This window comes from Notolabrus celidotus, chromosome 15, assembly GCF_009762535.1.
Source record: "Notolabrus celidotus isolate fNotCel1 chromosome 15, fNotCel1.pri, whole genome shotgun sequence".
Taxonomy (NCBI): Eukaryota; Metazoa; Chordata; class Actinopteri; order Labriformes; family Labridae; genus Notolabrus; species Notolabrus celidotus.
In genome coordinates, this window is record NC_048286.1 from 1,576,844 (window position 1) to 1,590,474 (window position 13,631).

Sequence of the window (13,631 nt, forward strand, 5' to 3'; positions counted from 1 at the left end):
TCCTGCAGAGCGTACATTTCCTGTTTGTTTGTGTTTTTAACTTTCACTATGAGAATGTTTTGGTGTTTTCTTACCGCTGAGTGAGACATGAGTTGACGTAGTGCAAAACACAAACCATGTGCTGAGGACCGGTTTGGAATCAGTCACCATCATATGGTCATGAATCAGCGGCGCTCTTGCATGTGAGCGGGGGCGCCGTGTTGGAGGAGGTCCAAGGGGAGGGGGGTAGGGGTTAGACGGATTATGAGGAAATGATACATTCAAATTCATGCTAGTTTTCTGTGACTACCAACCCTAGCTTTAATAAATGTAGTTCTCTTGTATTTTGCTCCTATTTAGAATTTTTGGTTGACAATCCACCTGCTCTTTTGCAGACATTTCTTCCTCCTGTGTCATTCATCAAACCAGCATATTTTTTTCTTCCTGAATACCACATTAAACATCTTTAACACATGAACATATTCTCCTCATGGAGGTTATCTAATGTTATGATGAGATGTAAGGATAGAAACTGTGTCTGTTGAAGACATTTTATTAGTAACATGAATTCAAATACAAACATGGAGTACCTCAGGCACTTTGAGGAGCTATTACTCATGTGGCTAGATCCACTGCCCTCCAGCTAATCAGTCCACAGCTCTACTTTACATCTTTCTACACAGACCTCACATCACTCTATCCAGTGCCTGTCACAGTAAAAAAACAAAGTGTCTAAAAAAGAGCCTTAACATGGCCGCCCTCTCAGCTCTCGTCCGTCTCATCAGAGGGTTTGTCCAGGATGTTAGCCAGGGTTTTAAATGGCTGTCCCCAGTCTCCCAGAGAGCTGAAGTCCCCCGTATCGTCAATGACCCAGGACTCCTCGATGGAGCTGAGAGAGCCGGCCACTGAGCCGTCGCCCTCGTACGCATAAGTAGCCAGAGAGTCGTAGGGCGGGGCGGCGTAGCCCTTCTGACTCTCCTCCAGCCGCTGCTCGATGAACTCTCTGATCTTCTCGGCGTCGCCCTCGGTCACTCTGCCGTGGGACGTCAGAGTTGCAGATTTGTTCACGGCAGCGATGATGCTCGCTGTTTGGCAGTGAATGTCAGGCGTCCTGATGTTGTCTGAGCGAGTGTTGAGATGCAACAGAACGCCGTCTCCGTATCCGTTTTTCTCCTTCCTGGATGAGCTGCTGAGGGTGCTGCTGCGGTGTGGGTGCGTGTTGCGCAGGGTGCCCATGTCGAAGGCACGAGTGTCCGCCTCGCCTCCGCCCTCGTCGTCGTAGTGAATGACGTTATCACGGATGTCCTCTTTGGATGTCATTAGAGTGTCTTTCTCTTTGTGCCGCCTCTGGCCCATGTACAGAGCTGCCACAACTACGGGACACAGAGAGATAGAAAGGGTTAAAAACACTTCAAGGTGGGCATTCATCAAGACAATTTCAACTCCCACCCTCTCATCTCTTTCATTACGTTCAGATTAGACACTGTGTGAAGTCTTTGTTTCCAACTTTTCCCTCCTCTCCTCCAACCCAACTGTGGGATGATTTCCTTAGCTTCAACCCTCTTCAAAAGTCACTTATCTCAAAGGTTTAAACTCCTCGCTTGCAACAACGTTTTAACCATTTAAGTCAGAACTGACTGGGAGCTTGAACTAGGGTTGAATTTGAGAGAGGACTGCTGGGATGCGGCTGTCAAAAAAATTCACACAAGCTCAACCTGTGCTCGGCTCACTCTCATACAATTCAAGGTGTTATTTAGGATTCATTTCTCCAAAGCCTGTTTGTCACAAATTTATCCTTCAGTTACTGACAGCTCTGATAAATGTTGCGCTTCCTCTTGTAGGCAAGGCAAGGCAAGGCAGCTTTATTTGTATAGCACATTTCATACTCAATGTGCTTTACATTAAAACATTAAAAGCATTGGAAACATTCAGACAGGCATAAAAGAACATAATTAAAATGACAAATATAATAAAACAGAAAAGAAAAGGAAAATTAGAAATATATTAAAAATGACATTAAAATTTTAATTTAAAGTGGGTTAAAATAATCTAAGATAGGAAGGCAATAAATAAAAAAGTCTTAGTCTTTGATTTAAAAGAGGTGAGAGTTGGAGCAGACCTGCAGCTTTCAGGGAGTGTGTTCCAGATATGTGGTGCATAATGACTAAACGCTGCTTCACCATGTTTCCTTCTGACTCTTGGGACTGAAAGCAGACCAGTACCTGATGACCTCAGAGGTCGAGGTGGTTCATACAGTAGCAGTAGATCAGCAATGTATTTTGGGCCTAAACCATTCAGTGCTTTATAAACCATCAGCAGGATTTTAAAGTCTATTCTCTGACAGACAGGAAGCCAGTGTAGAGATCTAAGAACTGGAGTGATGTGGTCTACTTTGTTGGTCCTTGTTAGGACTCGAGCAGCAGCATTCTGTATGAGCTGCAGTCGTCTGATGGACTTTTTAGGGAGTCCTGTAAAGACGCCGTTACAGTAGTCTAGTCTGCTAAAGAGCATGGACGAGTTTTTCTGCATCCTGCTGAGACATAAGTCCTTTAATCCTTGATATATTCTTAAGGTGATAGTAGGCAGACTTTGTGATGGTCTTAATGTGGCTGCTGAAATTAAGGTCTGAGTCTAAGACTACACCAAGGTTTCTGGCTTGGTTTGAACATTTCATCTGTGCAGATTGGAGCTGAGCAGTAACCTTTAACCTTTCTTCCTCCAAAAACAATCATTTCAGTTTTTTCTTTGTTTAACTGAAGAAAGTTCTGTCTCGTCCAGTCATTGATTTGTTCAATGCATTTACTCTATTTGTACCCTAACTCATATGTTTTACTCTTGCTTACTATTATCTAGCTTTTGGCAGAGCTACTTTACCACTATATCCAAAATACTCTCAGTAAATATAAATAATTCTCCCCATATTGCCATATTTGGATGTCCTGAAGACTACCATCGATTCGCCTCGAAGCAGTTAGATGTTATAGCATTCCCTTCTTTATGAGCGAGACGCTGTCTTCTTTTTCACTGGAAGTCCACCAAACCTCCTTCCAGCACTCAGTGGCTCAAGAATGTCATGTCTTTTCTAAAACTGGAGAAGATAAGATACTCACTAAGAGGCAACTCTGGAAAGTTTTATGATAGGTGGCAATCCTTTTTATCCTTCTTCAAAACTCTGAAGTTTTTGCCTCCTGATTCACAATCGAAAAAATCGCGCTGATTGGTTGAATTTGCGTTGATAGTTGCGATCGCGAAATCGCAACTTCCTGGAGGGACTGATTGTATACTTGCCATATTTCTCAATACAAATATTTATATATATATAAAAAAAAGGTGTGTATTCATCCCACCAAGACTCAGGAGCAATATTCAGAGGATAAAGTCTCCTGATTAAGTCTCCTAAATCAATTTACACTTTTTTTCCCCAAAGCAATAAACTGACAGAGAGTTGATGTTGAAGGGTGTATGTTGTAATTGCGTCACAAAAACTCGGTCAAGTCTCAAGTCTCCAGGGTTTAACTCAGTCACCAGAGAAGAATCCAAGTCAAGTCTGAATCGAGTTCTTAAAACAGTCTTCTTCTCCAACTTTAGTCCCAGAAGTTTCTCTGTTCATTTGGGAGAATTTTTCTCTGAGACAGCCCCTCTTACTTGTGGTGTTCCTCAGGGGTCTGTTTTGGGCCCTCTTCCTCTTGGACTTGCTCAAGCCCAAGTCCTCAGTGCTCTAGTCCGTGTTAGACTCATGTTTGTGCTGCCTGAGCTGTGAGACTTGTATGTGAAGGTTATGTGACATGGAGATGGTGAGTTCATTGTTAGTGTTCCATTAAGTGTTTATGCTTTTGCCATGGACATTAAAGTAAACATGAACTTGAGGTGAGGTTTTGTCACCATTTTACTGTAGGATGGTGTTTTGGCTTCAGCTGTGAGGCTATTTTGCTCTTTGCAGCTGATAACTTTCTTCATGGAACCAAAGTCCAGTGAGTCTCCATTGATCATAACTGCTGACACTGTAATATCAAAGTAGATACACATTTGAATGCAGAATCGATACCAATGTGCAGAGGGCACATGTTAGGGCTTGGTTGGGCTACATCCCTACCAAATATTTGTTTCAGCCTCACCTTACCCCCACAATAAAACAAACATGAAAACAACAGATTCAAATGAACCCATCTGTTCCATTTTCATTTACTTTAGTGAGCTAACCCTGACCTGGTCCAACAGCTCCAACACATGTGGAGTAGTGTTGTTGAGTACAATTTACACTGATCTGAGTTCAACGGCAGATCTGTCATTCAGTGTCCACACTGGTGCTCAACTACTGTCACTGTCCAGAGGTCTGTGGTTATCAAGCTTCACATCACTACTTCACTGTGTTAGTATGCCTTGTCAGTTTGCTATGAGCTAGCTGTTACTTCAACAGAGTGGTGAGTGGTTAGTCTTACGCCAAAATTCCACCAGATCTGTGTCCGGTCCATCTCCAATCCGTCACCAGATCTGATAGGTTTCTATTCTGGTCAATGTGTTAACTTCCACTGGATCCGCTTTGTTGCGTTCCAGCTGCGTCTCTGATCCGGCAGGTCGGAGTCCTCCGGATCAGATACACAAGACCTCTATTTTTGCCGGATGCCGGAGCACGACGCATCAATCTCAACAGAGCAGATGGAGCGGGACAGGAAGTCAGGTTTCACCAAAACAAAATGAAAACATCCGGTTAATTTTCAGAATAAAACACTGTGTTATCACCAGATCGTATTTTCACTTAACTACAACAACAAACCAAAGTCATGATGAGCGGAGCCAGGCCTGGAGTCAACAGGTCAGAGGTTTTCAGAGGACCAGAAAGACAACATGGATGAGGAGAGGAGGAGGAGGAGAATCCTTGATTCAGTAATTATCATGAGAAAACCTCGATCACATGACTCCAGCTGTCCGGAGGTGCTGCTCCATGCTGTGTTCTGAAAACTCAACCAGTGGGTGTTGACGGATGAGAGAGCACAGAGCTGGACCGTGCTCGGCTATGTTGATAGATTTTGTTTTTCAAACGTCCTCAGACCAAAGAGGAGCTGGCTGTAATGACCAAAACCAGATATTTTAATGACCGAGGTGGTTACAAACTGTCGACCTGGGCACATTGTAAACCTTCTTCCCCTTTCTCTCTCTCTCTCTCTCTCTCTCTCTCTCTCTCTCTCTCTCTCTCTCTCTCTCTCTCTCTCTCCTCTCTCTCTCTCTCTCTCTCTCTCTCAGCAGTGTAAGGCATGATGTAGAACTCCTGGGGTTGTAGGGGGCGTATGTATTGACATTGACATTCTGACATTGATTATAGCACACCTCTGTAGGGATTAGCTCCACTCTAGTTCAAATGAAAATAAATACCTTGGAGAACAAGTAACAATGTAACAAGTCTGAAGGGGTGAGAGCCTTCTAGCTTCTGGTAGGACGATGCTGTCCAAGAGCATTTCTGCAGATATTACAGTAGGCCAGTAAACACACTGTGTTTGTGCAGGCTAAAAAGAGCAGAACGCAGTCTGCTATGATTAAATTATGACTCCAGTTTGACTTAGAATTAGAAAACTTAAATGTCCTCAAAATTCTTGGCTGTCATTTGATTCAACGACACACGACCAACAAGCACCAAACAGAAGGTGTCAGAGAAAATCGTATGAGTGCTCACAAACAAACTCATTAGCAGAGAATGTGAGTGAGTTATAAAAGTGACACTAAGAGCATTGCACAAACAAATAAAGTATGTGCAGGTGTCTCTGCAGGAGTTAAGACAGGCGTAAGAAACTCTTAATCTCTGTTTCAACAGTCTTTCAAAAAGCATGCAGGGACAGGTTCACTAGTTCAGAAGAAAAAGTAACAACTTGATTTGGTGTGAACGGAGCTCCCACGGTTCCTCAACCGTCTGAGAAATTAACAAGAAGACAGTGTGCTTCCCCTCAACGCCAGGTTAACAATCCCTGAGACACCCTCTGTTATGCTGTTACATCATTTACTGTGGTGTAGTTTGTGACAGGAGACAAATGAAAAAGTGATTGATAACAGAGCAAAGTATCCTGGTAGTCTAACAGGACAACTCCTCACTCCCCCGGGTCAGACTGAGGCTAATCTTCTCTCAGCTGAAGTCTGCATGTGAAGATGAACACAGACTCAAACGGAGCACCGGAGAGAAGGAGAAGTCCTGCTGTGTGCTCGAGCATGAGCGCTAGCTGCTCTGCTGGGTTTACACACCTGTCATCACATGCCAACACGAAGGCATTAATCGTCCCCGCCTGATGTCTGAGCCAGGATCTCATCGTGCCTTGCTGATACTCATGAAAGGACGAAGCTTTTTGGGATTCCAGCCAGTCCCTCCATGCAACCACGGATCAATATCCAGCTGGGCTCAACTAAATCATGCCCAATTAGTCTGTCCAGGTTATGGGTGGGATGATTTTTAACTTTTTTTAATACATTATTGTGTCAATATTATACATACATGAGATACATTACCTACAGGTTCAAACCTTTTTAACACAACCTTTTGTTTGAAATTTTGCGACCCTTCACCCATACAAAATCAAAAATGTAATTATATAGGTTAAGTAAAATTTATCAAAACTAGGATTTAAAAATACATAAAGAAATGTATTAATTACCCCAAAAAATTGTATATATATATATATACTAGGGGTGCAACGATGCACACAATTAGCGGTTCGGTTTGATACGTTTTCGATACAGAATGAGAGAAATGTCCATGACTTTTTTTACTTGTAGTTTATTGAAATTACCAACATGTGTTTCAGCTCAAAAGCAGTTTTTAAATTAAATTAAATGTATCAGGGGCAGCTATACCTGACACATGTTCTGCTATGCATGGGGGGGTTGCATTTGTGTGTGTGTGTGTGTGTGTGTATGTGTGTGTATGTGTGTGTGTGAGTATATGTGTCTGTCTGCCATGCGCAATACAGAGAGCAGAGGAGAATTGTGAACGCACGACCATGTAGAGACAGAAATGACATCCCGTCATGTAAATAAGATAAATAACATAAGGATATTTAGTCTGTTAAAGGTGACATATCATGCAAAATGGACTTTTTAATGGTTCTCTACCTGAAATATGTTTCCCTGGCATGTCTACAATCCCCCCGAGAATGAAAATGATCCATTCTGCCCCTGTTCTGATTTCTCCACCTTTCTGTAAATGTGTGTGAAACCAGCCGTTTCAGTTTTCAGTGTTTTTCATACATCACAACAATATCCGGTCTGTCACGGAGTCAGAGCTCGGAGCTTGTTCAGCCCATAGACTGTATAAAATACAACTCAACCCCTCCTCTGTTTTTCATTCCCTGCACACATGTGTGCTAACAAGGAGCTTAGGAGGGAGGCATGCTAGTTGTAGGCTGTCTTAATAAACACAAAGGTCGGTTTTACTCCCCACGTCTGCAGATTTGAAGATCTAGTGGATGATTTTTATTTGTCATGGAAAAGTGCTAGCGCTAATTAGCATAGCCACATAGCTACATGTTTGTAGCTGTAGCTGTAGCTGTAGCTGTAGCTGTAGCTGTAGCTGTAGCTGTAGCTGTAGCTGTAGCTGTAGCTGTAGCTGTAGCTGCGTACCAAGACACACGTCGACACACTGACAAATAAAACAACAAGAAACACAGAATCTGTGACCAATCCTTCAGAAAGGTCCTGCTGCCTTTCTGGTAGAGGTTGGTTTTACTCCCCACGTCTGCAGATTTGAAGATCTAGTGGATGATTTTTATTTATCATGGATAAGTGCTAGCGCTAGTTAGCAAAGCCACATAGCTACATGTTCGTAGCTGTGTACCAAGACACACGTCTACATACTGATAAATAAAACAACATGAAACACTAAATCTGTGACCAATCCTTCAGAAAGGTCCTGCTGCAGGTGTCTCTCCGTCAGGATCAGATTCTGGATCAGATTCAGAGGGTTGAAGTAATGTGATCTCTGAGCAGCCGTGTATATTCAGCCAACATGTAAACATTAGATCAACGTGCTGGAGAGCCGAGGCACATCCACTTCCTGAGGGGGCGTGGTCAGAGAGAAAACAGAGTGTTCTGATGAGGACTGAAGAAGAGGGTTTTTCAGGCAGACCAAAATCTGATTTCAAAGTGTTTTTTTGAGCATAAACTTTAAAGACATGTTTTGGGGACCTCTTAGACCAATATATGTTGATGAAAAAAGCGTGATATGTCACCTTTAAATAAAAGAACAAGGTATAGACCTGATCTATGAGAGAGGGAACCTTAAATCATTCTGCTTTGACTTCCGGGGGGGGGGAGACCTGGCAGATTTGCTTGTGATTTGCTTGAGTGCTGTAATTCTCAATATCCAGAAGAAGCATAACTCACTTTTTAGTCCTTTAGGACGTGCTCCGAGGAGTACATTTTGTTTTCTGATGTTGCTCGTTTTACCTAACATCTGTCCAATATCCCTAGTACATCTGACCAGTAAATTTGAATTTTTCTGCATGTAAATAATATATGTGTGTGGTCTGCATTATTTTCACCACATTCTCTCCAGCAACTTGAACTATTTTTTGCATATCTTGATATGATGGATGGTGTTCTAAAATACCTAAAGGTGCATTTCGACCAAGAGTTCCGGGGTCTTAAAGCCCCCTGAACTAAAAGGTTCCTGTGCCTCCATTGTTGTCTGTGTTTCGACCGCGGGCTGAAGTCCCAGGTAGATTGTGTAAATCAGGCCAGTGATGTATGGAGAAAAACAAAGTAAATGCACTACACCACCAGACCAGTAGAGGGCAGTAAAACAAAGAGGAATGCCATTCATCACAGATGACACCATAGAAGCAGACGGACAGGCAGGTATCATTATGAGCAACACAACAGTTAGCCTGTTAGCATGAAGAGACTCAGCTGGTCTGTTTTAGATGGTGCTATATTTCATCACAGATGGATTCACTGAATCAACACGTGAGCGGAGATAAGCGCGAGTAGCAAAGACGTTTCAACACGGCTTTAAAATCCTTTTGAACTCAAAAAGCCGTGGCAGAGATCGGCCGGTGTTTTGGTTTAAACAGCGACCCTGTTAACTGGAGACTTTCAGCCGGATGCATCCCTCATACACGTTCAGCATTGCAGGCCCTGCCCCCCGAAAGTCCCGGGACCTTTGATAAGTACTACCCCCCCCCTAGCAGGGGCTTTTTAGGGGGAGATTATCTACCCCTGAACTAAATTTAGACCCTGGGTCCACCGGCCGAAATGCACGTAGTTCCGGGGTAAAGTTCCTCTGGTCAAAAATCACCTTTACATTTATTTTCATGCATATTCCTGCCAATAGGGTGATCTTATGTAAAGATAAATGTCCTCAAAACTCTGGTTCCACTCTTCTTCAGGTACAATCCTGTCCAGCTCCTTTTCCCATTTCTCTTTAATACAGTTAAGTTTTCTAAGCTACTTTCCTGGAGAATTTTGTTTACTTGTCTGACTACATTTTTGTAGTTGTGGCTGATGTTTTCAAAGGATTTAAGTTCTCCTTTATTACACACTTGGTATTACTTACAACTCCTTTAGAGTCCCATATCTTGAAAGCGTTGTCTAAAGTGTTTGGGGAAAAGTCTGGGTCCCACGTACATAGTCTTCTCTAGAATTTGAATATATTATTTATAGAGTACTTATATAATTTACCTGGATTTTTTAAAACTTGGAGAAAACTAATCTACTCAGTGGACTCACCTGTTTAGTCTTAATGAGTTTCCATTTAGGGTTTAGATCTTTATCCATCCACACCAGGACTGATTTTATTTTTACTGCACAGTAATAATGAGTTAAGTTAGGTAATGCAAGTCCCCCTTTTGATTTATTTTGCTGTAGTATTTTGAGTTTTACTCTTGGTTTCTTTTCACGTATGGGTGTGATGACTGATGACCAGCTGACCTTTAAGGTTCCCATGACCTCCATTTCTCGGTCATACTGATTCACCCTGTATAATTTCAGGAGGATCAGACCTCACACAGCCTGCAACACAGCTCCTGGTACAGGCTTTAGTTATATCCCAGGCCTCCCTGCATGCACACTTAAACCTTTGCAGATGATACAGCAACGCAACATCTGGTCTTCAAACACCAGCACGTCACTCCTCTGTTCATATCATGCATTTGTTAACTCCAGTTTAGATCACTGTAATTCCCTTTAATCAGGCTGCCCTAGCAAGTCCAGCAGACACCTTCATATCTTAAAGAGCTCATAGTGCCCTATTACCCCTCTAGAACACTACGCTCCCAACATGCAGGCCTGCTGGTCGTACCTGAAGTCTCTAAAAGTAGTATGGGAGGTAGAACCTTCAGTTATCAGGCCCCTCTCCTTTGGAATCTACCAGTCAGGGTCCGGGAGGCAGACACCCTCTCTACTTTTAAGAGTAGGCTTCAAACTTTCCTTTTTGATAAAGCTTATAGTTAGAGCTGGATCAGGCTTGGACCAGCTCTTATTTATGCTGCTATAGGCTTAGACTGACACACTGGGATCCTGTCTTTCCCTCTCTCTCCTCTCTCTGCCTGTCTCTTACTTTAACTCTTCCTGTCCCGTTAAAGTTCCTAACCATAGGTTCCTCTGGATCTCAACTGCCAGAATCCAACTGCTACATCTACGACTATCCGTCTCACCACTATCATCCCCCTCTCTCTCTTCATCTCCCTCTATCCCTCTCTCCAACACGGTCTCAGCAGCAGATGTGTGTCTAACATGAGTCTGGTCCTGCTGGAGGTTTCTGCCTGTTAAAGGAAGTTTGTCCTTGCCACTGTAACTTGCTAAATGCTGCAAAGTGCTCTGCTCATGGTGGATTAAGATGAGATCAGACTGAGTCCTGTCTGTAAGATGGGACTGGATCTTATCCGGTCTTGATGTTGGGTCTCTGTTAATAATAGAACACAGTCTAGACCTGCTCTGTTTGGAAAGAGTCTGAGGAGAACATTTGTTGGGATTCGGCGCTATATAAATAAAGATTGATTGGTTGGTTGTCATCTCTTCCCTGGCTTCCTGTTGCCGCTCACATCAAACTCAAAACCCGACCTCCGACAAAACAGCTGAAAAAACTAAACTCTCAGTGAGCGGCGCCTTGTGTTCCCATCGCTACAGGGCTTTAGTGATCCATCTGAAGGGCTTACAGTTCATTAAAGAGCAGTGTGCAGGTTTGGCGGGGCCTTAGTGTTTGGCTCGGCCCTACTCGTTGGGGGTCCATCGGGGCTGGGTGGGTGGCTGGTGTCCCTGTCACCCTCCGTCCCCCTGCTGCCCCTTCCCCTGTGGGGGCCTGGTCCACGGCTGCCCTCGGGGCCGGGTTTCCCGGGGGTTCCCTCGCGGTCCTCTTTGGAGGGTGGGGTGGCGCGCAGCTGGGGGGGTGTTACTACGGCAGCCATTGGGATGTCCCTCCATGCCCCCGCGGTCTGGTCCATCAGTCCCAGGGCGTGGGTGGGGGGCGTGGCTGGGGGGAGTGGTCGGGCCATCTGGGGGGGGCGGGGGGGGATTGGCCCTGCCGCCTCCGCCCTTCCCCCACTCCGGCGCGCCGGTTGGCGGGCTCTGGTCCTGGTCCTGCCCGTCTGCCTGGCTGTCTGCTCCTGGTGCTGGGCCCCCTCGGCCCTGGTGGCTCCTTTGGCTCCATCTTGGGGGGCTGTGGGGGCGATGTTGTGGGGGTGTCCCTTGGGGGGGCTGCGGGATCTCTCCCCCCTCGCCCCCCTTTCCTCCTACTGGGTGACCTGGGGGTCGCCCTGGGTGCTCCGGCGGTACCTGTTTGCTTCCGGTCTGGGTCCTTGGCTTGTCCCCTGGCCTGGGTCTCCCGCGGCGGGTTGGGTCCTTCGGTCTGACTGCTCTCGCGGCCCGGGTGCCGGGCCGAACCGCTCGGCTGATCTGACCCAAGTGGTTTCATCTGCACCAGTGGTGGTCTTGTTACACAAATAGAACACAGCACGGCGGCAACCCTCTGCGACCCAAGCTTCAGTAATGATTGTGGACACTAAGGGTTGCTTAATCATTAGTATCACCACACAGAGTTTTTTGGAGTCATGGTGAGATGGTCCCTCTCCATCTAAGTGTGTTAGGTCTCTCTCTCCTTCTCTCTCCCTGTCCCTTTGTATATCCTTATGTAATCTTTCTTTTTCTTTCTTTTATTTATTTATTTATTTTTTTGGTCCACCTAGGTGTGCACGCCCTCTTTTACAGAACATGATATTAGCTGCCAATAAAAGATAGGCCAGAGTTCTAAGAGGGATGGTGATGGTTGCATGCACACAGTCACAAGCACAGAAAATGTTTTCTTTCTTTTCTTTTGCTGCAAGAATAAATTGCATTAATATTTGACAGTTTGTGACAAACATGACACAAACCAGAAATATATATGCAGATAAGAGAAGAGAAAGAAAAAAAAAAAAAAGAAAGAAAAAAAAAAAAAGAGCAGTGTGCAGAGGTTTATTCAGAGAGTTCAGAATCCTGGTGGTGACGTGCTCAAAGAACGGCCTTCATTCAAGAGATATAAGCAAACGTTTTACTGACAAAGCTTTGTTTGTTGTTGTTTTCAATGACGCAGACTGACGGAAATCCAATAAATGAAAACATGAGCAGGAGCTCCATATAACGTCTGTTTCATAACGCTGCGTGACTCAGAACCTGTTTGAAGAGAACATTTGAAGTCTCCGTTTCACCTCGCTTTTAAACATGTTTGACGTCATTTCCTTAAAAAGAATATGTATTTGATTACATTCACTCATTCAAAGAAAGCGGCATGAATCACCCTCCAGAGATTTAACCCCCAAGATGAAGTCATAGCGAGCTCCTTCTAAGAGTTTATGTGTGATTTGATTTTCTTTAGTTTTTCTAAAGCTTGCATCACAAACAGCAGGAGACGTGTTTTTACTGCATGATTGTGATCAGTGGCTATAATAAAGATTATTGCAGGATCTTATTTTGTCTCACATTATCTGAAAGGAGACTAAAGGTTAACACAAAGTAAAGGTTTGATTTGATCGTGGTTAGAAAGAAGAAAATATTTCTAGATGAGAGAATGATTTCAGAGACTCAGACAACAAGACTGTGTTTCTTTTCAGCAAGCACTGGGGTCAGACTTCATCTGTTTGTTTGCTTTGAGACGTAGCACGCTAAAGTTAGCCCGGGGCAGCAGAATGAACGTCTGCTTCCTGGGAGCACTGACAGCAGCTCTGTCTGCTTCTCTTATCGATCCCTCTCACTGGCTGCTGTCTGGCTCTACAGCTTCTGATGTAATCATTCATATTTTAAACTCCAACGTCAAACATCTGTAATGTTATTCAGACTCCCCCAATGAGTCTGCGAGCTGTTTGAAACTAGACCCTGAGGGCACCGCAGCATCAACACAACCTGCTGGTGCACCAATGAGCTCTCTGTTGACAGGGCAGGAGTCTGAATCAACTCAGTCTTTATGTTATTATCTGAGGATTTAGTCACTAGGAGCGACTCTTTGTACTAGGGAGCTTTGTGAATATGGCCACATGCATGTTCTGCAGCGCCTGCAGGACTTACGGGCTACATTCAGAGTATCGATTATTGCCTGACAATGTTCACTGCAGACAAACAATCAGCTGTTTCTGGGGCTGTGTGAGGATGTTTGCATGTAGCGTTACGTTTGCAATGAAAGAAACGAAGCCATGCAGGTGTGGGAC

The 13,631-nt window shown here is 44.3% G+C and overlaps 1 protein-coding gene across 1 annotated transcript in view; it reads right to left on the minus strand.

Annotated features, from left to right (window-relative positions):
• Window positions 1-516: 516 nt before the first annotated feature.
• LOC117826174 (cadherin-12-like) overlaps window positions 517-13,631 on the minus strand; it is a 133,226-nt gene continuing 120,111 nt past the window's right edge. Inside the window, exon 12 of the mRNA XM_034702061.1 lies at window positions 517-1,352. Within this exon, the coding sequence (XP_034557952.1) occupies window positions 742-1,352 (611 nt within the window). The 3' untranslated portion in view covers window positions 517-741. The remainder of the gene's footprint in view (window positions 1,353-13,631) is intronic.